The 27,229-nt window shown below is 36.8% G+C and overlaps 2 protein-coding genes across 4 annotated transcripts in view; both read right to left on the reverse strand.

The window, feature by feature from the left end:
• Window positions 1–27,229, reverse strand: part of CLDN8 (claudin 8) — a 105,690-nt gene that overhangs the window by 56,159 nt on the left and 22,302 nt on the right. The window lies entirely within an intron of this gene.
• On the reverse strand, window positions 6,633–7,683 carry CLDN17 (claudin 17). Its single transcript, XM_004468599.4, has one exon. It carries the CDS (start codon window positions 7,590–7,592, stop codon window positions 6,918–6,920), a length of 675 nt encoding a protein of 224 aa, XP_004468656.1. The 5' UTR covers window positions 7,593–7,683; the 3' UTR covers window positions 6,633–6,917.

The raw sequence follows: 27,229 nt of genomic DNA on the forward strand, positions 1-27,229 counted from the left end.
ACTGCTGCTCTAGGCTTTGTTCTCATTTCAGGTGCACAGGCCCACAAGCATAGTCATTAGTATCAGGGGCTCATTGTTGGACCTTCCTTCTTTTTTGGTCTGTGCTGTTGCACTTGGGGGATTGTTGCTGTTCCTTTAGGGACTGTGATAGAGCTCCCCTGGCTAGGAACTCAGCGCTCTCTCAGTTGTTGTTTTTAATTGTTTCCATATGAAAATATCCAAACATTTTTATGTACCCTGGATATATGCCCTGTATGCAATAATTCTTTAATGGGCATTATTTATTTACTAAATAAATATACTCTTGGAAAGAATCCTGCTAGAGAGTACCCAGAAGAGCAAACTCCTCTAGACCCTCTTAGGAATTGAATGTTTGATTATGTCTAGATAAGATGCTTTACACCATGCTTTGCTTATGTTCTTCTTCCTACATTAATGATCATTCATTCATTCTCTCAGCAAACAATTGCCATCTCCTATGTGCCAGATGCTTGGCATGCACATATATGATATGATATGATGTATGAATAAATGACATAATATATAATGATGTATGTATTATGTATAACATGTTATATATAATATACACACACATGCACATAAATATGAAAACTAGAGTTGCTTTGCAGGTTTCTCAAAGATTTTCAATTTGCATTTAATTCAAAATAAGAATCTGATCCTTGAAACTCTCAATATTTCACCTTAGATTCTGCTGAGATGCTTCCATTTCAGGATGGTTTTCAGTTGTTCTATCTGTCATGACCATTCCATCACCTCTCTGACAAAGTGGTTGGTTTAGCTACATCTCGGGACCAATCAGATAGTAGCTTTCCTTAAAATTAGCACAAAGTTGTTTTTTTTTTGTTCTCTTTCACAGTTTAGTCATAGACATTTGAATTTTTGAAGCCTAGAACTACTGTAATATCCCACTATGAAAGGAGACAATCTAAAAATGAAGTTTGTACATGAAGAGGTAAATCAAGAACCACCAGAGAAAAATGAAGTTGGACCCTTATCAAATTATGTTTGAAGTGCTTCCTGCTTTATGAGATACTAAGTTTTGTTTGATGTTAAAGTCTATTTGAATTGTTTTTTGATGATGTGGTTGTTGTTATTACTTGGAATCCAATGCAGCTTGATTATTATCTTTTTAAGAATAAAGTAAACAGCACAAAATATACTGGAAATTTTCCTTTAATAAGATAAATAAGAACATTATTCTAAATTTCTCCAAATCTAAAAAGGGAAATGCCATCAAAATACTTCAAATTAGTTCATTTGGCATTTCTTCAGTATGCATAAAATCATGGATATGATTGTTAGAAAGAAAGCTGCACCTGTAAGAGATCAAAATTTCACCCTATTATGGAGGAGAAAAGAATTGTATTAATGATCTTGCAAGAATGGGTGCATGACCTGGATAAAATGGCAGGCACACCAAACAGCAAGAAACACTGACATTTATACCCTAAACCTAACATGCAGGTCCCTCCCCTGTTCCCAATTGATTGGGTACTTCAGGGGCTACAGCCTATCCTAATAGTTTAAGTTCTGTGGTTCCCACTCTCAGTCTCTGCTCCTGTGTTCCCTACACTCTGGTGGGCTGGGCAGACTAGGCATTGCTTTCATTCCTGGCAGCCTTTCAAATTTGGCACCATTTTCACTATTGGCCCCGCCCCCACTTCTCACCATTGGCCCTTCTTACTTTGACCCCACCCCCAGCACTCACCATTGGCTCCCCTCGTTTTGGCACCACTTTTCAAATTCCTGGTGCGCAAAAGCTGCTAGAAGCCCTTTCCCACATGAGTCATCTGAAATCCCCAAGTACAGTAAATGTACCTATTGTTTTAAACTGAACTTACTTTTTGTTTTGAGCTCCCACAGATTACAAACTTCATCTTATTAAGTGAGGGTCTCCGGTTTTCTCAGAATTGTATCTAAGTCCTATGTGCTCATACAGAGATATATCCTTGATCTCCTCACTAATACCCTCAGTTGTCCACCTTGGGTTCTACTGAGATACCATTTAAGGATGATTTCATATGTGATATCTGTCAGGGCTAACTAGGAAAACTGTAATCACTCTAAACATTCAAATTAGTGGAATTTTATTGACAGAATTGGTTATACAGGTTATGGGGAGACTTGAGAAGCCAAAGGGAGGACTGTGGGGCCTTCCAGATACTAACAACCGAAGACAATTGCTACAACGCTGAGGATGGGAGAACAAAAAGAAAAGCAGTATTACTCGATCCATGGATGAGTTCACTTGGCAGGAGTGGTAACTAAGGTGGGCCCTTCTGGTAGAGCTGGGGAAAAGACACAGTCACTGCTGGAGACATCCCTGGAGACATCAGAGAGAGAGAGGGAGACTTACGACTGCCCTCCAACTGCCTCCTGCTGGCAAAATCTATCTGGAATCAGCTGAAGATAGGAGATTGGAAAAGACAGCCTCAGTGCCTGCGTGGTGTATTTGATATCTGAAGCCAATGACTTTTAAAATATATCACTCCAATGTAAGAGGATTTTTTTTTTTCAGTAATAAACTTGAAGCTAGAACATTTTTATTATTTATTCTTTAATAAACATTTTATTGTTTATAGACATTACTCTGGAGAAATCCAGTAGGTTCCAAACAGTTTAGAGTAATTTGAGTTAGAGTGTATAGTTGGTGATACCAATTCCAGTAGCATGGAAATTATGAGGACACATTAAGAGAACATGAATTACTTCAATTCTTCCATTTTATAGTGACTGGGAGTTTTTTGGTTTTTTTTTTTTTTTGTATTTAAAAATTAAAACAATAAAACATTTCATCTGGAGAGTGATTATTTGAAAACTATGCCTTGCTGATTCCGAACCTTGGGAAAAACTCCTACATTTACTCTTGAAACAAACCTATGTAGCAAAATCCATATGTGTTAGGGCTTACTGTACCATAGAAAATGTCTTTCTATCATCTGTCTATCTCTCTATCTATCTCTCTATTTATCTCTCTATCTATCTAGTCACCTGTCTAATGTATGTCAATCATTTATCTATTTCATCTATCTGCCATCTCTCCTCTATTTCTATCATCTACCTGTACATCAATGTATTTATCATCTCTATTATCTATCTATTAACCTATCTATCTGTCATCAACAATAACCATAGCAATTTTTTCGAACTTAGACCAGCAAAATATTTTGTTTGAGCAGGAGTATTTTATCACTGCCGTTGTTCAAGAAGATTAGCACATGATGATAATAAAGAGCAGACCCAATAGTTAGCTACTTTTCTTACTGCTTTTAAATACTCTACAGATAGTGTTCCCTCTTATTGCTAGTCCATGGGGAAGGCTACCCCCACCACTCAGTCCTGGCATACCACTGCACAGCCCATAGGAATCAACCCCAATGGGTTACATTCAAACAAAGGACAAGGAATGAAACTGAGGACAAACAGGCCATGAGTAGTCCCACTGACTGTCCATGATTGTCACTGCTGTGTTCTCACTATTCCCAGTTACCAGAAATTTTTGAATCTGCCCATCTCTCATCGGTGGGAAATATTCTTTTGTTACCATGATATTTTAACTGGCAAGATTATCTCTGGTCCTGACAGAATAAATACAAGCCAGGTGTGTTTCTTCTGTTGACAGCCTGAGGGCACTGATAAAACTGTCAACCTCCTGGGCTCCATTCTGGATCGGGGCACAAATCATTTCTGCCCTTGGCTTCTCACTTATCTGAGAGTTTTTCATTTCTCCCTATCCCATTCCCCAGGACTTGAGCTAGGGAAAGACAGTCCACCAGGGTCCCTCTCAGAGGCTCACTGATGTCTCAACCCTCTTTACTCTGCTCATTTTTATTTTATCTTCTGCAAAGGAAATCTTTTTATAATCTTAAGGCCAAGGAATGTCTAATTTTGAGCCAGACTTGGTAGTATAGAAAATATCTATCAAATGAGCCCCATAAAATGCTTTTAAATATATCAAGGTGATTTTTTTTTTGCAAATGAAGTGTTACTTGTGCCCATTTAATTAAATTTGTAAATCACAAAGTGTTATTCTTTTAAAGCATCTTCACCCATGCATGACTGGCTAATATTATTCAATGTTAGTTATTTTTTTCCTCCTTATATTGTCTCTCCTTTCCTGGTTCCCAGTTCAGAAGATGACCAGGAATGCATTTCACTGCACGATGGGCTATAAAGCAAAACTGAAGGCAAAATTAGCTTAAAAGATTCTGTCTTTATTTGTGAACTTTTTTTTTATCCTGAAAGCCTAAGCCTCTATGAAATCATATAAATAATTAACAGTGGAAAAAAAGGAATTTTGTGTAGATGACAAAAAAAAAAAAATCTTATAGGGGAAGGTGCCATTTCCTCCACCACTCCTCTGAATAGCTAGAGACCAGGTCAGCAGGTCAAGTTCTTGGCCATGACTCTGGGAAATGGTGACATTGATCATGAAGACCAGTTTGTCCCAACATTGGCTGTCTTGGTATTTTTGATTTTTTTATAAACAATTCTAATATGCATCCAAGGTTGCACTCTGCTAATCCAAACAGCCCAGAACAAGAGTCTAAAAAACATGGCCTAAACATGCCAAAGAATTGAAAGAGTGGAGCAGTCTAAAAGGACCACATGGGCAGGCACAACAGAACTCTTTGCAATAACTTGTGGATGGACAATCTTAGACTAATCAGCAGTACTCTTCATCTCCTGAATCTACCACTCTGAACAGTGCTTAACTCTGTATAAGACCCCAAATAACAGTAACATGTGGGAATGTACCCAAGAATTTGAATTTAATTTAAATTATAGAAAATAAAAATACATTCCTTGCATACTTAGGCTTGCAATATGTGATTTACATTCTAAAATTCATTGAAAAATATTGAATTTTTTTAAGGTGTCATAGAGAAAATATTAAAATAGGGTGGGTAGATAGAAATATTTTCTCCAAGAATATACATTAAATAATGAGAGAACCAATGACAGAGTTCTTTGTTACTGAAATCTTACTCGAACTTCATTATAGGTAATGTTATCTCTAATAATGTTATCATTCCATCCATGATACTCTTTGGTCCTCTGGCTAGCCGAAAATATGCCTCATTTATTGGGAAATCCTTCTTCCAAGGCTAATTGCTTCTTCTAATGGGCAAAAAAGTAAGACAAATGGTTCGATGACAATCTTTAACCATACAACTTGCTTGTCTTGAAATCTTTCTTATTTTTCTGAATAAGATAAATGACTCATTTTGAACTCACCCATATTAGGCCTCTTTACATTCATTTTGAAGCAGAAATTTAAGACAAAATCAGTTTAAATCATTTATTTTCTTACTTTTATTGTTTTTTGAAGATATCTATGTGGTACTTTTCATTTATATATTACAATTGCTTTTAGTTCTATTTTATATTAACCAAGGTTTTAAATTACTGAAGCTTTGGATTTAGTTCGTAAGATGGAGTGAGGGGTTGATATTAAAATCTAGTCTTGAGGTATCTATGGTTCAATGTTTCAGAGCAATTAAATGATCTTTTCAGGATAGATCTTCATCTTCAAATTCATCCCACAGTTAATCATATCTGCATCATTGAAATATGTTACTTAACCTTGTTGTAATATAGAAGAACATGCAATGAATACTTGAACACATTTAATATTTCCATTGCAATTACATATTGTTTACAAAATACTTTTTTTATTACAAAATAGCCATAATAATAACTGAACAGCTAAAAGTGAATATGCAAACGTTGCTTTGTCACAAGATATTTAAGATATTCAGAAGCTCATCCCACAAACACTCCCTACTTGATCCCCTACCCCATTCCATCACATACATTTTAATCCTGATATTGGTACACACACATTGAAAGGGAGAAATTGAAAAAATGGTGCATATAATACAAGCAAAACAAAATGCCTTAGCTATACCTACTTTTTATTACAGAGAAAAAAGAGGTATTTATTTTGACCTGACTAATTGCTTGAATCATTACCTCAGTTGCCCATTTTACTTTGCATGTCTAGACCTGATCAATGACTAAAGAATAAAACAAGGAACAGAAACCATTCCCTTCAACACCCAAGCCTCAATTCCTTAATCTGGACCATATTTACTTTCTATGAGAAATGAGTGTTCACATCCTTCTTTTGGTGTATCTTGTTAACAAAGACAGATACTTCAATTTGCTTTTAAGTGAAAATCATAGATTATGGGAGCATATTATCATCTATTAATAAAGTATTTTCCTTTGAAATATAATTTTAATAAGTTTACTATATCAATTAGGCATTTAACCCTATCTTCTTAAATGTCCTAAAGGAAATTAGATTTTCTTTTTCCCTAAAAAGAATCTAATTTTTAGTGTATTTGGGTGTCTTAGAGGAATACTAACTGTTTTGAATGGACATTTCCATATTTGATAATTTCAACTAAAAAGAAACTTATTTAATACCTACAGTTTTCAAGCTAAATGCTAAAACAAGAAAAATACCATTTATTTGTTATTATGTTCATATTAGAAATAATCGGAGAAAAAATAACCAGTTAGTATTTTGGAACTTGGATTATCAATTGGAGTATTATTTATACTTCTTAGCAGATATTATATTATTGTCAAATAAGTGCTGCCAGTCATTATTCATCTCCTTGATGTTAGACAATGTAAATTGGAATGGGGATTATTTGAATCCAACAAAAATAAATGCATTTAACACACATAAAGTAAGATGTTGAAATTGTCATTTCCATTCCTACTACAGGTGACAAATTACAATCCATATGACATTTATATGTTTCATATCAGTTCAAATCCAATAATAAAGGAAGTTCTTCTGTCTGACATACTTATCGTTTCTGGCAGGAATTTATAAAATCACATTGACAAAAACCCATAGTTTTTGCTGAAAGCAGGTATTAGACATAACTGGTAGAGGTCTTACTAATCATTGCCGTGTTCCTTCGATTTTCTTTGTGTGGCACACAGTAGCCAGGGGCCGGATATCTGAATGTTTGCTTCTTTCTGTTACAACAGCAATACCCACAAAGCAGACACCCTCCAATGAAGAGGACAGCTGCGCTCACCCAGCCAAGGAAAAGTGCTGCTCCCAGCTCTCGCTTCTGACCTACATGGATGGCTGGGTTGTAGAAATCTCTAATGATGATATTGGCTGTCCAGCACACTGGAATCAGAACGAAGATGCCCGTCAAGATGAAGAGGGCTCCAGATGTTCCTAGAAGGTATGCTTTGGCCCTCTTGGTAGAGCCTGTGCACTGAACTTGCTTCATGCCACAAATGCCAATAAATAGGGCAATCAAGGAGACAGCAACAGCCACACACATGAGTGCCCGGGATGCTTCCAGAGCAGGTGGGAGAGCCAACAGAGAACCGTAGAACTTGCACTGCAGTCTGACCTTGGCTTGTCGGATGCAGTTCATCCAGAGCCCTTCCCAGAGCCTTTCAAAAACAATAATGTTGCTGTCAATGAAAGCTGATACTCTCCACTGAGGCAGAAGGGTTGTAGCAAGAGTCCCAATTATTCCAAAGAACCCAAGAACCAGTCCAGCAATTTGCAGGGAATAAAATGCCATCTTCTTCACCCTGAAGACTGGTCCAATCTGGAATGGTGGAAGATGATGCTCAAGATCCGGAAAGCAGTGTTGTCTGAGTCTATAGCAGTCTGTGATGGTGCTTTCCACTGTGGCTACCCATAACATTCCAAATCAGCAGTGGTGACTGAACTTTGCCTAACTAGAAGTACCTGTTGTAAATGCATACTGCCTTTGTATGCACATGTTTTCATTTCTGTATGGATTATTTACTACTCATGTATAATTGCTTCTCAGCCAATAAGAAGGTAGCCAGTGGTATGTCAAGAAATACTGCATTCAACTTTAGTATTTCTCATATTATTATTGTCTTAGCAATGCTGTAATTACATGCCAAAGCTTCCATTGTGAATTGCTAATTACAGAGCTGGAACCTCCCTGCTTAAAAATCACCCTGATATAAAAGTATAAATACATGTGTTAAGCTACAATTGAAGACAACGCCAAAATGTTGCCAGTTCTTTGGAGAGCAATTGAAAAAGACTTTGAACTTCAGATGATCTAGTACTTTCTTCTAGTCTAAGCCACTTTTGTTTTAATATGGTAGGTCAACTCTGACTTAAATGAAGACTTCTATATTAGAAGAAATGTTTAGGTATTAAATTAATTATAAGGCTTCCACTAAAACTTCTGATACTTTGCAAAGGAGGGATCCTAAGGGCAAAATTTAGATTCCAGTTTATTCTTAAGATTCAGAAAGGAAGTACAAAGAGAACCCCCCCATAATTGATTCAAATTCATTGGTATCTACTAAAAATAATGTCTACAATATAAACTTTCATTAGATTTTTCTTTCAATGACTGCTTGAAATATAACAGATTTATAAAAGCCAAGGCTTCAGTTGATGATTTTTATGGAACAATATAAAAGTGGATCTTTGGATTAGTTAGGCAATTATTTAAAATTCAGAAAATAGAAAACCCTTCAGAGTTGAACGTTTTCTTTGAGGTCCTCACGGTTAGGTCCCTCATTTTCCAGATGTAGAGAGTCAAGCTTACAGAATGCTTTGTCAACGATAGCCTTGTAGTAATAGATCCAGGAATAAACACAGGTCTCTAACTCACCTGCTGCCTCTATCTGGTGTGACTCGCTAACAAAAGTGGAGGGCGGAGGGGTCCTTTACAAAACTTTTATATGTGAGTGGGACTAAACTTGAAATGTAACACCATACTTTCCAACAAGATTTTGAAAGCATACCAAATTCTATTGAGACTTTCAACATTCAAGAGTTAGGTTGTCATCCTTGCCTACCACTTCCCTGCTGTCACCCAGAGATTGAGGGGCTTAATCTGGAAAGCATGGCCCTTTCTCCTTTTTCTTTGGCAGCCCACAGTGGGGCAATCTTTTTGAGGTAGATAACTACTCAAAAGCAAGCACAGTAAGCATATTCCAGCTGCGAGCTGGGAGATAGAATTTGCAAATATCGCATTCAGTCAAGCACAAGCCAAAGAGCTGATGGGTGGGTTAAAATCATCCATAGTTAAAGAGCCCACTAATCCCAATAATTGAATTAGGAAATATGAGCGGCATTGCACTTTCAAAATGGATTGTCTAGAGAGATCATGTAATTTAGGCTTACTATTTTCTAACTGTATATATGCGTGTGTATTTTCTTTCTTACACTGTCCTAGACCAAATGAGAACTTCCTTTCTAAGGAATGTAAATCATTGAGGAAATAATGACTTCCATATAGTAAACATTTCCCTAACACCAGTGAAGGATGAAGGGTTTTCTAAGCCCTTTGTGCTGCACCCCTGAGGAACCTGTTTACTAATTCCCACCTGGATAGGAATTGTCCGCATTTCTCTGACTTATTACTCCCTGTTCCTCTTACTCATTCTGGTTCCTCTTCCTCATTCTATCTCATTTTTACCATGCCCTCCTTTTGTCCTGGAAGTTTTCAACTTGTTCTTTTCCAATTTTTAAGTTTTTCACTAGGTAGAGCATCTGGCTTGTATTGCAAATAAATAGAAACTGGAGCATATGTTTACTTAGAATATGTAGGTGCATCCTGAAGATAAGAATAACCTGAGAAGCATATATATTTTAAGAGATTTTGTTTCTTGACCTTTACTTTAAAGCCATTTGTCGTAGCCATCTCTACTTCCTCTCCTCGTCATTTGAAGGAGATGGCTCTTTCTTCTCCAACATTTTTGTGAATTTTGTTTCCTTCTACCTCTTTAGGGGTCTTTGTTCCATTGATCATCCCCTTAACTGTAGCTCCACCTTCTCCTCCTAATGAGTTGTCCTTTAGAACATGAATATAAACAATTCTTTTCCATTTTAAAATTCCATTTTGCCAGACCTCTATTCCTTGCTATTTATCCTCATATCTGTTAGTTTACCCTTACATTTTCCACGACACTACACACTGAAATCTGTCTTTCATCACCATAATACCCTGTAAAGTGGGGCTAAAAGTATGGCAGGTTTTCTTGCTTACTTGACTTTCTGTGGTCCAACTTGAAGAATTACCATCTCCCGATGGAGTCACTATAGCTTAGTCGCAAAGACCATGTTCTTAGAGAGAGACATACTTCAGTATTGACTCAGTACCTTAACCATCTATCCTGGGCAAATTTTTGAACCTCTCAAAATTGCTTATACAGCAAAATCAGAATAATAATCATATCAACCTCAGAAAGCTGCTTTGAAATTTATAGAATGTGTCCAGAACATCACCTATTTTGGAAAAGTGTTATGGATTCTATCATAGCACCCTGAAAGACATGTTCAAGTCCTAACCCACAGTCCTGCGGTTGTAAACCCATTTGTAAATATGATCTTTAAGGATGTTATTAGTTGAAGTGAAGCCAAATTGAATCAGGGTGGGCCTTAATCCAATATGACTGGAGTCCTTATAAGCAGAGAAAATTGGGCACAGGAGCAGGGCCAAAAAGAGACATATGGTTATGTGACAGAGGTAGAGATTGAGTTATGGATTACCTGCAAGCCAGTAACAGAATGCTACAGACTTCAGAGAAAACATGACCCTGCCTACACCTTGATCTTGACTTCTACATTCCAAAATTGTGAGTAGATAAATTTCTGTTGTTTAAGCCAACCATTGTGGCATTTGTTATAGCAGCCCTGAAAAACAGACAAGTTTGCTGTCAATAGTTTCCCCATTTGCCTTTGTTATAATAGCATGCTTACTACTACCCTACCTATTCATTTAAGTCTTTTTATCCTGTAGGTGCCCTTATCCATTATTTTTAGTTGTTATTCCATGCTTCCATATATACCTAATTTTTTTTTTCCTCACTCAACATTCTTTCTCTAGGAAGTCTCATCCATGGCCACAACTTCTACTACTTGCAGTTAGGCTACAAGTTCCGAATCTACTATCTTCCATCCAGACCTATTTCTGTTTGTCATCCTGGGATCTTTTTTGGTTTGTTTTTTTCTCTTTCAAACCCTTCAATTAATAGGACTCTATGATAGACAGTGTGGTCATCTGCCCAGATGCCTATTGGGAATGTAGGATTGTTGCCCTCAGCTGTCAACCCCTTTTAGGTATTGCCTGAAAATAGCATCTAACATGAACCATTCCTGGGGATAATATCATATCCAATGACTGATCAGCATGGGGGGATAAAGGGCCAGCTTCCTAGCTTAACTAGATGTTAACTCTGAGGGTCCATCCCAGTTCCAGGGCTCACTAGTGGCTCAAGTGAGGTCTTCATTGGGTCTGAAATTCAGCTTGATTTGTCCCTATGCCCTATCTTCTTTCTCCTTTCCTCAGGTATTGATCCAACTAACAATCCATGTTAAGCATAATTAACATGAATCACCACTTCAGAATCTGCCTCCCAGGAATCCAACCATTGATTGACACTTCATTCTAATTTAAAGAATATATTTCCTGTTCTAACACTGCTATGCCTTCAGGTGTCCAATGTGCCTCACCTGATTCACTTCTATAATATCTCCCATAATCTCCCTGCTGTGATATTACTCTTCTGCAATCCATACCCCATTTGGGAACCATAAAGACCTTTCTCAAACAGTACCTGAGCCTGCCACCACCTTGCATAATGTTTTCAATAGTTCTTTCTCCTCCAAAAACTCTTAGCATTGCAAAAAAGTTCAATGCTTGAATTGTCCCCTGCAAAGCTTTAAAACATTTTATAACTATAATTCCATCCAAAGTCCTCACAGAACTTACATTCTAGTGAAAGTAATAAATATTAAACAAAGAATTGCAAAAAATTAACAATTATGACATAGAAATGAAGGAAAATATGTGTATAAAAATAATAGGTTTTAAAAGACTATAACCAAGAGAGCTTAGTTTTAATTATGGGATTAAGGAAGGGCTTTCTGAGGAAACAATATTTAAACTATGACCTGAAGACTGAGTAGGTATTAGTTTGATAATCAGGCAACAGATGGGATAAAGAGAAGTCCAGGCATGGAGTCTATCTGGGTGAAGAATGCAAATGTAGGCAAGGTCCAAATATGCAGGGACGTGTAAACCATTAAATCATCTCCTAAAATCAATGCAGAGCCCGTAAAAGATTTTAAGCAGGGGACTGACATGATCAGATCTGCATTTCAAAAAACGCAACACTCTATACTGGAGGGAATGAATTGGAAACCAGAAGAAATTGAAAGTGATTGATTAAGATAGAGGATTATTGCAAGAGTCCAAAGGAGAGAGGATGGAGGCTCAGTTAGAGTGGCAGCAGTGGAGATGGAGAGGAGTGGATGGGTTCATGCTATGCATATGAGTTAGAACTGGAGAAGGTGGGAGATGGGCTAGAGGTAAGGAAAGAAACTGGAGATATCAAACATGGCAGGCACATCATTCATTGACATCAGCATCACTGTGCAGCGAAGTGCATTTAATGAGGTGTGAGACATAAAGTGGAACAACTTTTTAGAAAACATATTTGTGTAGCCTATGAGCCATCCTAGTAAAGAAAGTGAGAAGTCAGGTGTTCTGGAGCTCATAGGAAAACACTGGACTGCATACCTTGTAAAAACCCAGAACTTCCACCCTAACTACAAATTACCTATGATTATATTACGGTCAGTAAGAGGAATCTGATGGCATGGACTGCTGACTTAGGCTATCATCATGTTCTCCTGGAACTTTTACTGAGGTTTTAGAGAATCTAATTTAGGTTGAGGCCCTTTCTGACTTCTCTGTAAAAATGTGTCAGAGTTTCACTTGCAGCATCTGCTTCAAGTGACTACATATAGAGTTCTAACATAAAAATGGAAAAATCAAAGAATCCTCATCTTGTGTTATTTCTCTCCCTATTAAGAGTTTTTACAATTGAAAAGGTTCAGATACCCTCCAAATGTTTTCATATGTCTATTTTGAAAGCTAACATCTCCTTCAGTGAGCATTTCAAGTTTTACTAAGTATAAATGAGCCAAAAAGGTTTTAACTGGATTCCCACTAGAATGATTTAAAGATATATGTAAAGATATGTGTATATACATGTATATGTATATATTCATTATAAATTAAATTGCATCTATTGTGGATAGTCAATTAAATTTGTTCTATTATCTTGCATGATTACTTCAAATTTCAACTTTGTTGAGGCTACTAACATGTCAAGTATTGAACATGGAAACCAATCGGGGAAATCCCAGAGCCTCCTCTAAGTAATCTGTATTAAATATATGTGATTTTGCTTCTGAACATGAATATGAGTATATGCTATGGAAATAATTGAATTTATCTTCTTCCCTCCCTTCTCTTTCTCTTTTTGTTTCTCACTTCATATGGCTACGAAAATAATTTAGGATTACTTGAAAAAAAATAAGGCTTATGACTAATGAAAAACAAGTGATTTGGGGAACAGATTAAAACACAGGTAACAAATAGATGAAAATGACACAAGTTTGCCCACAAAATACACGCCACATGTGCTAGATATTGGCCATGAACATGACTCTCAGTTTCTAAGGAGCAATGCAGAGTCCATGAAAAAAAGCAAAAACAGGTTTTCATGTGCAGTATAACTCTTCTTGCTTCTGACACTGGAGAAAAACCTCTTTCACTATGGAATGCAATGAACAACATCCTTACAGTACATACAGAAGACAGATTTGCCCAGTGTTTCTTATTTTACAGGAGTCAAAATAATGTGGTCCAGGTGTTCACATCTTAAACTTTTATAACAGTGCTGGTTAGCTTTAACTTCTCTTTAGAATTCCTGCAGGAGCTTTGAACAAATACTTGTGAATGGTAGTCCTCCCCAGACTAATTAAACCAGAATCACTGGGGGTGGTGCCCTGGCGTCAGTATTTTCACTTTTGTTATGTTTTGTTACGGCTGTATCAGTATTTTAAATCAACCCTTATAATATTAGTACACAAACTGGGATTGAAACACTGCTTAGAATTTCTATCCCAGTGGTTCTCAGGTTTGGTTTTAAGTTAGAAACACATGAGGAATATATTACACATATCAGGTCCCATCCCAAACAAATTATATCAGAATAGCTCAAGGTGGGACTCAGGCTTCATAATATTATGCTAAGCATCTTGGGAGTATCTAATATGCAGCCAGGATTGAGAGCTGATGATGTGTATGAATGAATGAATGGATTGCATATCCTTAAGGTAATTTTATATTAATATCATTTCTCCCAATGGATCTTTTGGGCCTTGAGAGTAAATTTGAGGCTATCTTCCTTGACAAGAACCTAGAATGTAAATATTTTACCATGCTGGGTAATTTCAGTCTTATGTGAGTAGATGGTGAAAGATTTCAAATAAAAATGTTCTTACCTTTTTGCACTTAGACAATGTTATTTTTACAAATCAGAGGGAGGATATGATATGTATCAACTACAATTGAAATCACCTCGACTGGAGCAATGAGAATGATTCCCAACTGTGACTAATGTTCAAATACCTCTGAAAAAGAAGTTTAAGTTTTGTTTTAAATATTTATATTATTACTTTAATTGTTTTCAAGCTTAAAATATGATGTAAATTTTTATGCTTATAGTTCTTGCAAAAACCATAAAACCAAAATAATTACAAACTAAATACATCCAAAAACCACACAAACGATAAAACTCGAATTGTCAACATGACTTTGATTTGGTAGTTAATACTGAATTTTTGAAACTGAATTCTGGATGGAGGTTAACTGGCAGAAAGGTGAACATTCATAACTTGTGTTCCACTTGTCATTGTTTATTTGCTGGATTTTGGGTGTGGTGCACTATTATTTGAAGCATCCATTTGTCACTATTATTACTTTTTTCTTTTTAACAATGATAATATTCTCAATCACTGATCCAGTTTTCCAATGGGTCAAAACATTTGAGAACATGCCCTTGAGTAAAATACTAGCAGAAATAGTGTCTTTACTGTATACTTACTTCTACATATTTACATTACTACTAATGAGCTTTACAAACATAAGATCTGCTCTTTACATGTGATCTGAATGTGAGAAAAGTACAGCAAGTTCTTTCTGTTTGTTATCATATATCTCTCTCTGTATTTCAGGAGCGCTCAATTATCCCACTAATAGGCTATCCTCAGAAGACTGAACTCTACATATGTACAGCATGCCATGACCATATTTGACCTTATAATTTTGAAGATTATTTCATAGCAAGTTGTCATTTTTCATGATGGCTAATCAATGTCTCAAATTATATCTGATTTAAGAATCTAAAAATTGATTATATGACTTAAGAAATCTAAAACTGAGTCTAAATTGAGACCTCTCATTGTAAAAAATAGATCTTGGGAAGTAGATGTGGCTCAAGATATTGGGCTTCCACCTACCACATGGGAAGTCTCTGGTTTGGTTCCAGGTGCCTTTTAAAGAAGACAGAGAGTTGGCACAATGGGCAGGTGCAGCAAGCTGACACAATAAGATGATGCAACAAGAAACACAAGAAGAAAAACATAATGAGAGACACAACAAAGCAGGTTAACAGGGGTGGCTCAAGTGATTAGGTGCCTCCCTCCCACATTGGAGGTCCCAGGTTTGGTTCTGGGTGCCTCCTAAAGAAACAAGGAAGATAAACAGACACAGCAAGGGCAAACAATAAGGGGGTGTGTAGAAATAAATAAATAAAATAAATCTTAAAAAAAAATAGATCTTATCTTTAAACTAATAAAAATAATTTAACCAGCAATCACATTAGGAAGCCCAAATATGATTATTTTCAAATTTGAGCAAGTTGACCTAAAAGAAACCAAAGCACTTGTCAAATATGTTGAATGTACATATTCTGTCTTTTGGTGTTTGCTTGGGTTGATGGGCTCATCAACAAAATTGCCAGGCAAGGACAGGAAATCATAGGGGAGCACACAAATGTTGTCATCCACATGATCCAAGATCTAGTGTCTCTGAATATGTTGGGGACTTCCAGGTCACCATGGATCTCAGTTTAAAGACACCAATATACTCTTTTAAACCTCTGTTTCCTCATCTGTAAAAAGGAATAGTAACAGATACTGCACACAGTTGGGATGAGTGTTAAATGACACAATTAAAGTAAATTATTTAACTTGCTGCCTGGCAAACAGTAAATAAATCATTTTGTTAATTTTATAGCAAAAATTGATCAAAAGTTGTCTACTTAATAATTATTTTTATGACATTCCAATGAGGTAACCTAAACAAAATTTATTATTTTCTTTTTTAGAATAGTTTTAGATTTACAGAGAAATAGAGAAGATCATAAAGCGAGTCCCCAAGTACCCCACTCCCAGTTTTCCCTATTGCATTAGTTGGGACAGTTGTTACAATTAATGAACCAACATTGATACATTATTATTAACTAAATTTCATAATTGATTCATGTTATCTTAGTTGTACCTAATGTCCTTTTTCTGTTCCAGGATTGCAACAAGGATGTCTCATTACATTTAATCATAGCCTTAGGCTATGACAGTTTCTTAGCCTTTCTTTGATTTTTACAACCTCGATAATTTTAAGTACTACTCAGTTTTTTTAGGATGCCCAGCTATTGGAATTTGTCTGATGTTTTCCACATTGTTAGACCAGGATTATAGGTTTTTTTGGAAGGAAGATCACAGAAGTAAAGTGTCATTGTCATCTCATTATATTATGAGTACATATTATCACTGTGATCTATGATTGCTGATGTTTGATTTAGGTCATCTGACTGCGATCAAGTTTGCCAGGTTATTACACTGTGTAGAAGTTTGGTATTCATTATGCATTCCAAAAATAGAATTTGGATTATGTTTGTAAACTGGTCTGTTCCTCTGGGCATTTTAGATTGTTTTGGATTTAGAGGTTTCACTTTTGTTTGATTAAATTATGATTAAGGCTTTGATGGGGCCACATCAGTAGGAAAATGACATGGCAGCGGCTACAGTGTGAATTCTGATCCTGGAGCCTGGGAAGTAAGCATACACAGAGAAGCAGATATGTGAGGAGAGAGAGAAGGCTCCATTAGACACGGCAGAGACTCTGGGAAGAGAGACGAGCTGTTCAGCTGGTAGTATATGGTTGACTTTGTGCAGAGACAAGAGCAGCTGAGCCTGGCAAGGAACAAGTCCGGTGATAGAGATGGGACTTATCCCAGCCTACAGCTGATATTGGAAGAAGCTGGAACCATGGAGCTTCAGGGGAAGGGGAAGCCTGAACCCTTGCAGAAGTCAGCAGCCATCTTGCTCTAACATGTGGCAGCAGACTTTGGTGAGGGAAGGAGCTTATGTTTTATGTAAGCTTCTACCCCAAATAAATACTCATTTATAAAAGTCAAAAGATTTCTGGTATTTTGAGTCAGCATCCATTTAGCTGACTAATGCACACTGAAAATTTACTTTGCCCCTTTCTTTTTCCAAGTGCTACTCATAATTCTTCTGCATGGGAGATTTGTCTCTTTCCTTATTTATTAAAGCATTCAATAATTTATGTATACAAATGGATTCATGGTTATTTATTTTATATTTTGGATTATAATCTAAAACAATTTTGTTGCCCAAATTGTTTCAAGTTTGGCCATTGGGAGCTCTTTTCATTGACTCCTTGCCTCTTTAAAATATCCCGTCAATGATTTTAAAAAAAAATTTTAACATTTCCTTACTTCCTGATACCACAAGATGTTTCAGATTCATTTTGCAGATTTCCTGCCCCACTTTTAGAATCAGCCGTTTTTCTAAGAAGTCTTGGTCCTTTTTATTGGATAATGGCATTAAGAACCAATAGCTGGGCTTTGGTTTTTTCTCTTGTGGTGTCATTTATTTTAGGCCCCTTCAGCTAACATAGCAAAGAAATATATATATGTTTGCTAGCCAATGTATATACACACACATGTATTACTATATGTAGCCATTTGTATCTAAATTAACCAAGAATAAATTCAAACTGAATTATCCAACTCTAGTCCATTTACCGTATTACCACATGGATCATTCTAGTCTTGTCTATAAATTCTTGTTCCATCAGTGAGAAACCTGGGTCCAATTATCTTCCATCCATTTATTCATTTGTTCAGTTGCAGTATGCACATACAGAAGTATCAGAATTGTTAACCCACAGTCTCATGGGAAACATTTTCTTAACTAGAGTATGGTACTTATGTGCAGTTTATTTTGTCTCCAGTATTACAAGCTCTACTCAAAGTTACTTAAATCAACACATTTTCCCCCATTCCCTTAAGGAAGGTTGTTACATACATTTGTAGTACAGTTAAATCTCTTGTCACAGTGTGCATGCCTTCTTCGTATTATACAACTTCCTTTATTTATTATTATTATTTCTTATGTCCATTCAGATAACCTAGCAGTCAATATTATTTTAACTAATGATTAAACAAACAAACAAACAAATGAAAACTCTTTCTGGAAATAGAAAGAGATTTGGTCTAATGTAAGAATTTATAAGGCAGGTTATTTCTCCTGTAGAATATTCAATAGACCATTTCAAAAATTAACTTGGAGATAAACAAGGCTTTTAAAGTTGTACTTATATTTCCTGCTATAACTACATTAATAAGTTGAGTTTTCTTTTTTTAATGATGGTGTTCCTTGTAGTAGTCTCTTTGAGATAAACAAGGTTCCCATTGAAAGAAGACCTGGTTGTGATAACTTGTCAGCCTTCTTAGAAGGCTACAATCTCAGTCTTGTGTTCTCAAAATGCAAAAGCATTTTTCTCCTTGATTATATTTTCAGTGTCCAGGCTCCACTTTAAGTATAACTCAATCACCAATCCAAGTGTTCATTTCTATTCTCCTGGTCCATGGGGCAGAACTTGGGAACAAATAGCAGAATTGAGGGGAAAAATCTCTAAGTAATTAAAAAATACAGATACATAATTATACAGATTTCTATGAATAAGATAATAAAAATCACCAATATTCCATCACTGATAATAACAACTATTCCCACCTTTTATTTATACCTAAATTTATTTTAAGCATAAAACATGGGTTAATACATTTAGCATAAATTAGTATATTAAGTTCCCTTATTTGCAAACTGTTATATTATTTTGTACTTTTAGATACAAACATGTAATGTTAGGTCCTCAAACCCTTGCAATTCTTTATTCATTGTCTATATAAACTCAATGAGGATAAATATCTTTTATCTTATTATTTGTTGTCTTTCTAACAGAAAAATGCCTGGCAAGTAAATTAGTGCAAGATGAATATATATTGAACAAAAAAGTGAAGGAACAGCCTGATTATTTCAATAATTATATACTGTAAATATATTTTGATTATACTAAATAATTTTCTATGAAATCATGTTTTAAGTTGAATAACAGTCTATTAAATGACTCTTTTACTATATGGCTTAAGGGTAAACTATGTAACATACCTGATACAATGCTTAACATATAGTAAGCATTTAAGAAAATACTTTAGTCAGTCTCTTCTAATTTCCTTCCAATTATAAATTTTTAAAAAATTCTCCTTTTGAGTATCTCTGATAATTTTTTATAAGACTTACCATTATCAGGTCAAATAATACTAATATACAAGTTTGGGGGGAATATTTTAAAACTGTTTTCCACCAGCAGTGTTCGGAAGTACCCATTTCCGTATTTCTTTACTGCTATTGGGTTATCATAAGAAAAAGTTTAAATTTAGCAGGTGAAGTACAGTAACTTATGACTGTTTGAACTCACAGTTCTTTGATTACTGGTGAATGAATTTAAAATATTTTCGTGTAACTCTTCACCATTTTAAGCATTTTATGATTGTCTTTCCATTTCTTTGCTTATTTTTATTTTTGTGAATATTCTTTAAAATTATTGATATGCATGTTAGAAATAACAATATTAACTATACATTGATGTTGTATACAACTTTAATTGTTTGTTGCCCTCTTTTAATTTTACTTATGTTTTGTTTGGATGTAATTACTTTTTGCAGTACTGATGTAATATAGTTAAAGCAATATTTGCCTTTATGCTTTCTATTTTTATTGAGTTCCTCAATAAGTTTTTCCATAACTATTACAAAGCTATTAAGCAGGTTTTCATTTTTACATGAGGCTTTGAATCTATTGGTCATTAAATTTAGTTAATGGTGTGGGATAAAGAATTCTAATTCTTTTTTTCACATTATTAGTCAGTTGTATCTACACCCTTTATTGAGTAATCCATTGTTTTCTCATTGCTTTCAACACATCACCTTTATCAAATACTGTGATAAGCAGAATAATCATACCCCAAAGATATCACATCCAAATCCCTGGAATCTGTGACTGTATTGTTTCATGGCAAAGGGGAATTAAGATGGTAGATGGAATTAGATGGTTGCAGATGTTTAAAAAAGGGGTATTGAGTCATGTAGAAGTTTCACAGACAGGTTATTAAAAGAGGAAAAGAAAGACAGAAGAAGAAGAACAAGAGAGATGGCTGGTGAGAACAGATTGACATTGCTAGCTTTGAGGGTGGAGGAAGGAGCCACATGCCAAGGAATGCTGGTTACCTCCAGGAAAAGACAAAGAAACAGATTTTCCGCTAGAGCCTCTCAAAGGAATCTTGTCCTGCCAACATCTTGATTTGAGCTCAATGAGACCCATTTTGGACCTCTGACCACCATAAGTGTAAGATTATTTTTGTTTAGGGCACTAAATTTGTGGTAATTTGTTAACAGCAGCAATAGGAGATTAAGCACATATTATGTTGCATTGTCCGGTGCTTGAAGCACCCAGGGCTTTGGATCGCTGTACTTTTCTTCTGTAAGCACTCTATTGGTAACTTCATCCATCCCTATGCTTTCAAACCACTGCCAAATTCCTGTTTCTAGCTGTAGCCACTTTCTTGAACTTTGGAATTATCTACCTAATAGTTTCTTGGACATTTTTTTTATGGTGAGATTCAAATAGCACCTCAAATATAATTTGACCATAACCAAACTTTTGATTACCCAAACTCCTCCAAAAATCACTCCTCTGCTGTCTCTGTAAAGATGACTTTTGCATACTCACTTACACAGTGCAAAAAATTTGGAGACAACCTTAACTCACTCCTTATCTCACATCCTATCTAACTTATTAGCAATTCTTACCATTTCTACATTCAAATAATAAATTTCTCTGTTTCTCACTGCCTCCATCACTACCTTCATAATCCAAACCACAGAACTACAGAGTGTTTTATAATAAATCTTCCCATTGCCATTTTGTTGTTACTATTTATTCTTTACCTATCATGTCCACCTCCAGCTCCTTCTCATGGCTTTAACATCACACTTAGAATAAAATTCAGTATCCCTACAGTATTTGGTCACTAGTTACTCCTTCAACTCTTCTTCTCCTACTCCAGCCCCAAAGCCTTCCATGCTCTTTCTTCAAATATTTATGAGGCAACCTTTGTGTTTTCTGAAAGAGGTTCGAATACTACCCTTTAAAAGAAGACTTCCTGATGAGTGACCAACATATCTGAATAAGAAGTTATCTATCATTCTCTGTCAGTTTGCCATCCTTTGTTTGTTTTTAAATTAATGATCATTATCAATTTGACAATAGATTATGAATCCATATGTGTGGCGGCTTGCTCGGTCGGTAGAGGTGGGGTCTGGCTGCAGACGAGGGGTCGGTCCAGCTTTGGACGAGGGGTCGGTCCCGCTTGGGACGAGGGGTCGGTCCCACTTGGGACGAGGGGTCGGTCCGGCAGCAGACGAGGGGTTGGTCTCACAGGGGTTGCGCGGTTCGACTGACGGGGTCGCCCGGCAAAGCCGGCGACGAAGGGGTCGCCCGGAGAAGCAGGCGACAAACTGGGGACAAGGGAGGCCAGGCCCTTGTCGGGGGCTCTCAGGACTGGAGGGCGCATGGCAGAAGAACTACTGCGGAGACACAAACATGCAAGTCCACTTTATTGAGGGAGAGGCAACAGTTTTATAGGGACTGGGGAAGGCTGATTGGTCGAAGCCACACCCTGTTCTGATTGGTTGCCGGAGAAAGGTCAGTGGGCGGTACTGGACGGGGGAGGGGTGGTGATTAGGGATTGGCTGTTGCTGTTGCTGGGGGAAGTGGCAGGTTTTAGGGATTGGTGGCTGCTGTTGCTGGGGTGGAGGGCAGACTTGAGTTTCCCGCCCACGCCTGGCTGTTGCTGCTGTTGGGGGGAGGGAAAAGGGCAGACTGGATTTTTCCGCCCACGCCTGGCTGTTGCTGCTGTCGGGGGAGGGGAAAAGGGCAGACTGGAATTTTCCGCCCTGCGCCTGTGCAGGGAGAAAGAAGACGAAGGGTGCCGCCCCACAGGCACCGTGTGGCGCCATCCGGGAGGAGGGGCGGCCGTGGAAGCATGGCTGCCGAGAAGGGGAGACCCGAGGGCACTCTGCGCCCATGCCGAGCTCCCTTCGGGGGTGGCGGCGAGTCCGACCAGCCACCCTATTATGGGGGCAGCGGCTTGGCCTGCGGCGGCCGCTCCCCCGCCAGGCCAGCAAACCACACTTCAGCCCGAGGGGTGAGCGCACATATGTTTATTTTTGTGTTATCATTCTGCGATTCAAAATAAGCTCTAAGAGATCAGGGATACAGCCATTTTTTTTTCTGTGTGGACACCTCTCCCCCAAAATTGTATCACTTCAACAAATGTTTCTGGAATTATTTAATTTGTGGAAAGCTGTTTTAAATACCCCATCATCACCCCAATTGCCCTCAGCTTCTGGAGATGACCAAGCACACAACACCAGACACTGGAAAGCTGATACTGACAGTGGTTTATTACTCACATACACTCACAATCGGGGGGAGGAGGACACCACATGCCACACAGAACCCCATGGGATTTGTACCCAGGAACAGTGGAACAAGCAGGGGCTGTGCAAGTCTGGCTTTGTGGGTTAGCAAGAGGCTTCCTGTGGGAGGGTGTGTTTATTTTGCTTGAATAATTCCACAGGCTGGCAGGGATCTGAAGCCAGTCACTCAGGCATAAGCAGGCATTGTGCCTGGTTCCTGTGATAAGGAAAGTTGTCCTGGGGGAGTTTATCCCCGGGAACAGAGTGCACAGGCAACAAGACCCTCCTGGTTTCATGTGCTAAGGCAGGACACAATAAGAATAATTTTAGTGTTTGCACTACAAAATCATACTTGGACTATTTCTGCATTTTATACTGACATCTTCACAGATATCTATATCTTTTAATTTGCCAGGCACCCATTCATATTCTGTGTCTGCTTTTACAAATACATTGTGCTCAATTTCTTTTTAGACTATTTTTACAAAAAGGGAGCAATGTTTTAATTATTTCAATTTTATAAAAAGAGTTTTTAAAAGGATATCCTTGCTATTCTACTTTTAAACTTTCTCGGCTTTTGCTCAGGTAAATGTTAAAATTGTGTTGTTATACTAACAGCAAAAGAAGACATTGGTTTCAAATGGGAAATTCATAAATGGTATGATCATGTTGAGGATGATCCATAGCAAATGCTTATATCTGTTTCCTAATTTATAGCACTTAGCAATTAATTAGTTTGTATAGCTTGTATTTCTTTTGTTGTTTTTGTTGTTAACTTTATTATTTTATTCCTGGGTATTTTACATACTAGTTACTATTATGAATTGAATCTTTATCAATTATAATTTTAAACTGTAAAATAAGAAACTTAGTTTTTATCCAAGTATTTTCCTACTAGCCAAGGATATGAACTTTCTGCTATCTACATTTTACAGATGAGAGAATGAGGCAATAGAGATTAAATTTTTAATACCACACAGCTCACAAGCCTGAACTCAAACCTGGATGCATCTCACTTTAAATTCTTCACTTCAAATGTCTCCTCCTCCAGTGGGCTTTGGGGAGGACTTGAGAGACTATGTCATTTCATAGCTGTCTTCCATAGAATCTGTAACAGTGTAAAACAGCAGTTCCTACTCAGGTAAGATTTTACACCCCTAGAAACGTTTGGATATCCTTTTAAAAACTCTTTTGGTTATCACAACTGGGCAGTTCTCCTGGCATTTAATGACTAGTGGCTGGAATACTGCTAAACACCCTTCATTACTCTGAACAGACCCCCACAAAGAAAGTGACTAACGTTTAATTAAGTTTTAAATATGCCACACGGATATGTACTATGTATTCTTTGTATTCTGAGTCATGAATAAGACACAAAATAACCCTGTGGGGTTGGTATTATCTTCATTTTAATCTTTCAGAAGAGGATGCTGAGCATGGAAAGTGTCGCCCAGGTAATAGGTAAAGCAGAGAGTCAGTTTCAACCAGTGTGACTGCAGAGCCATATTTTTATAATACTGTACGTTACCTTAATTTGTTGCATTTAATTAAACTCAAACTCAGGTGTCCTTCAGCTCTAAAAGTTTATGAACGTATCTTGCAAGAGCAAATTAAAAGCCAATAATAATTAGCATTTAATTGTTAATGTAATTGCATAGAGAGAGAAAATCATCCATCTCCTGGGTACCTTTATTTCATTTTAAATTTGAAAGTGGATGTTTCACTGTGAGATTACAATATAATACCAAAGTTCCCCATCATCTAAGTTCAGCAAGTTCTCCTTTTATGGGGATCATAAAAGCTGATCGTGGGGACACTTGACACTTTGTGTAATTCTGCCCAACCATATAATACTGTAATGCATATTTTACATTGTTTCATGGTTAAGAGAAGTGGAGACAGACACACCTTCCGCTAGCAGAGAAAATCCATAAAAGGACATGATTCATTGTGACCTCTTATTACACTGATGTCACAGGACAGAGAAATTTTAATAAGAAGACAGATAATTGTAACAGGGTCTGAGGAACAAAGGCTTTATACAGATTATCTGACCCTACAACATTCCAAAGAGGGAAGGAGCAGGTGCTAGATCTCTACTTGGTGGTGGAAAAAAAAAAAAATATAGAGCAGTTCAGTGACTTGGCCAAAGGCATTCTTTAAGTCAGTAACAAGAAAAACGTTTTTATTTTCTCTGCTCTTGAGTGCTCTTCATTGAACCAATAATTCTTTTGTGGGAAAGAACAGAGAGTACTGTTTTCTTTTAAGCTAGCTCTTTAAAAATAGGTTCTCATTCTACAGACTTCAACTGGGAAAATGCCATCTTCTAGGGATATTTTGAAAATGTGTGAGTGTTTGGCAGGTGGAGTTTGTTTGCCATGATTGGGAGACATCGCTGACATTTACTAGATGAGGACTGCTAGTTATCCTGCAACACAAAATACAATCCATCCTGCACAAAGAAGCATTGTCCTGCATCCCATGCAACTTTCTGTGGTCTTTTGGGTAGTAGCTGAAAAAGCTGTGTATGATTATAAGCACAGAACTCAAATACATTTTGCATTTAAATCCAAATAATTTTTTAATTTTAATGCATACTGAAATTCCAGGAATGAAATAACCAGTAGATCAAGGGTGGGTTGAATTTTGTTTTGTTTGGAACTTATACAAGAGACAGTCATAATTTTAAAAAATATACCATATTACCTATGGCAATTTCATTCATGGAATTTAAGTCACAAATATAACATTTGCATCAATATGTCTTTTTTGCTCTCATAGATGAATCCACATATAAATGCCTGCACCTAACTAAATTTTTTACATCTTATAGTTGTTCCTCTTTAACTATATAATGAAGTACATATTATTTTAATATAAATTATTCTTTTTAAATGTCTATCTTATAATATAGTAGGCTTTCGTTTGGTAGAGCTAAACATACAGTCACAAATCCCAAAACCCATAAAGAAACATCATAATATGTAAGAACTGGCAGAAGGAATAAAATAAAACAGTGGAATCAGACCTTCAAAATCCTGACACAGAAATTATTGAGAACAGAATATAAAATAAATGTATTTATGAAGAAATGAAATGTAAGCTCAAATTAAACGGAAAGAATTTATTTTAAAAATGACCAAGTATATTTAATATTAAACAAAATCAAATAGAACTTGAAGATAAATTAATATCAAACATTTGGAAAATGGGTTTTACAGAAATTCAAAGGAATTAGTACACTTGAAGATATTTTTGAAGAAGTATTCACATTGACCAAAGAAAGACAGATTGAAGAATATGAAAGAAAGTTTGAATATTATGAAGGATAGAGAGTAAAAATCTGACAAAAGTTTAATTGGAGTTACCAGGGGGTGGAGCGGGGAGCCATATTCAGTGCTAAAGGCTGATAATTTTCCAGAAAGTGATTTATAAAGTAAACAAAACATAGTCCCAGTCCTACAGAACGGTAGAGAAAAGAATGAACCTACAAAAATGTTCAATTCCTAATTTTATAGTCTGTGAATATGTTACTTTACATGGCAAAAGGAACTTTGCAGATGTGGTTAAAGTTAAGGATTCTGAGATGGTAAATTATCCTGGGTTGCCTTGGTGGACCAAATGTAATCACAAGAGTCCTTATAAGAGGGAAGCAAGTGGGTCAAAGTTAGCAAAAGAAGATGTGACAATGGCAGCAGAGGTTGGAGTGATGTGATAGGAAGATGGAGGGAGGGGCCACAAGCCAAGGCATCCAGGTGCCCTCTAGGAGCTGGAAAAGGCAAGGCAGCAGAATCTCCCCTGGAGCCTCAAAAGGAAGGCAGCCCTGCTGACGCCTTGATTTTAGCCCTGTAGGACAGAAGGACTTGACTTTCTGAAATATAAGAGAATGATTTGGGGTTGCTTTAAGCTTCTAAATTTGTGGTAATTTGTTACAACAGCAGTAGAAAACACAAGAGTTCTTAGTATTTTACAAGGATTATGTACTATATAATACTTATGAATGATAAGAAAGAAGTATTTCGATGTAACCATGTGGTACAAAAGATGGCATGGAAAATTCTACTAAGTAGCAAAACAAGGAACAGTAATATCCTTGTAGAGAAATGAAACTTAGGCCAATCCTAGAAACATGTGTTTGCCAAGCAAATAGGCTCATGAGTGACCTCTCCCAACATGCTTTCTCTGCCTCTGCAAGGCTGAGGTTTAAATGAAGCCCTCCTTATGTGGCCTTGCACAGCACAGTGGGAGTCACCAGACAAGGCATCCCCCTGTGCTTTGTGTCATCTCCCTTAACAACAAGAATCCTGCTCTAATGGAGCTTGTATCCCAAGCAATAGGACCAATGGACTTGTGACTTTGCTTGTTGACTAAATCAGTGAATTCCCAGGAGAGGAGCCATGTGAACAAAAGGACAGACATGTGACCCCACGAGAGGTTTTAGGGAACCAAGGGTGGT

Source organism: Dasypus novemcinctus, chromosome 4 (assembly GCF_030445035.2).
Source record: "Dasypus novemcinctus isolate mDasNov1 chromosome 4, mDasNov1.1.hap2, whole genome shotgun sequence".
NCBI lineage: Eukaryota > Metazoa > Chordata > Mammalia > Cingulata > Dasypodidae > Dasypus > Dasypus novemcinctus.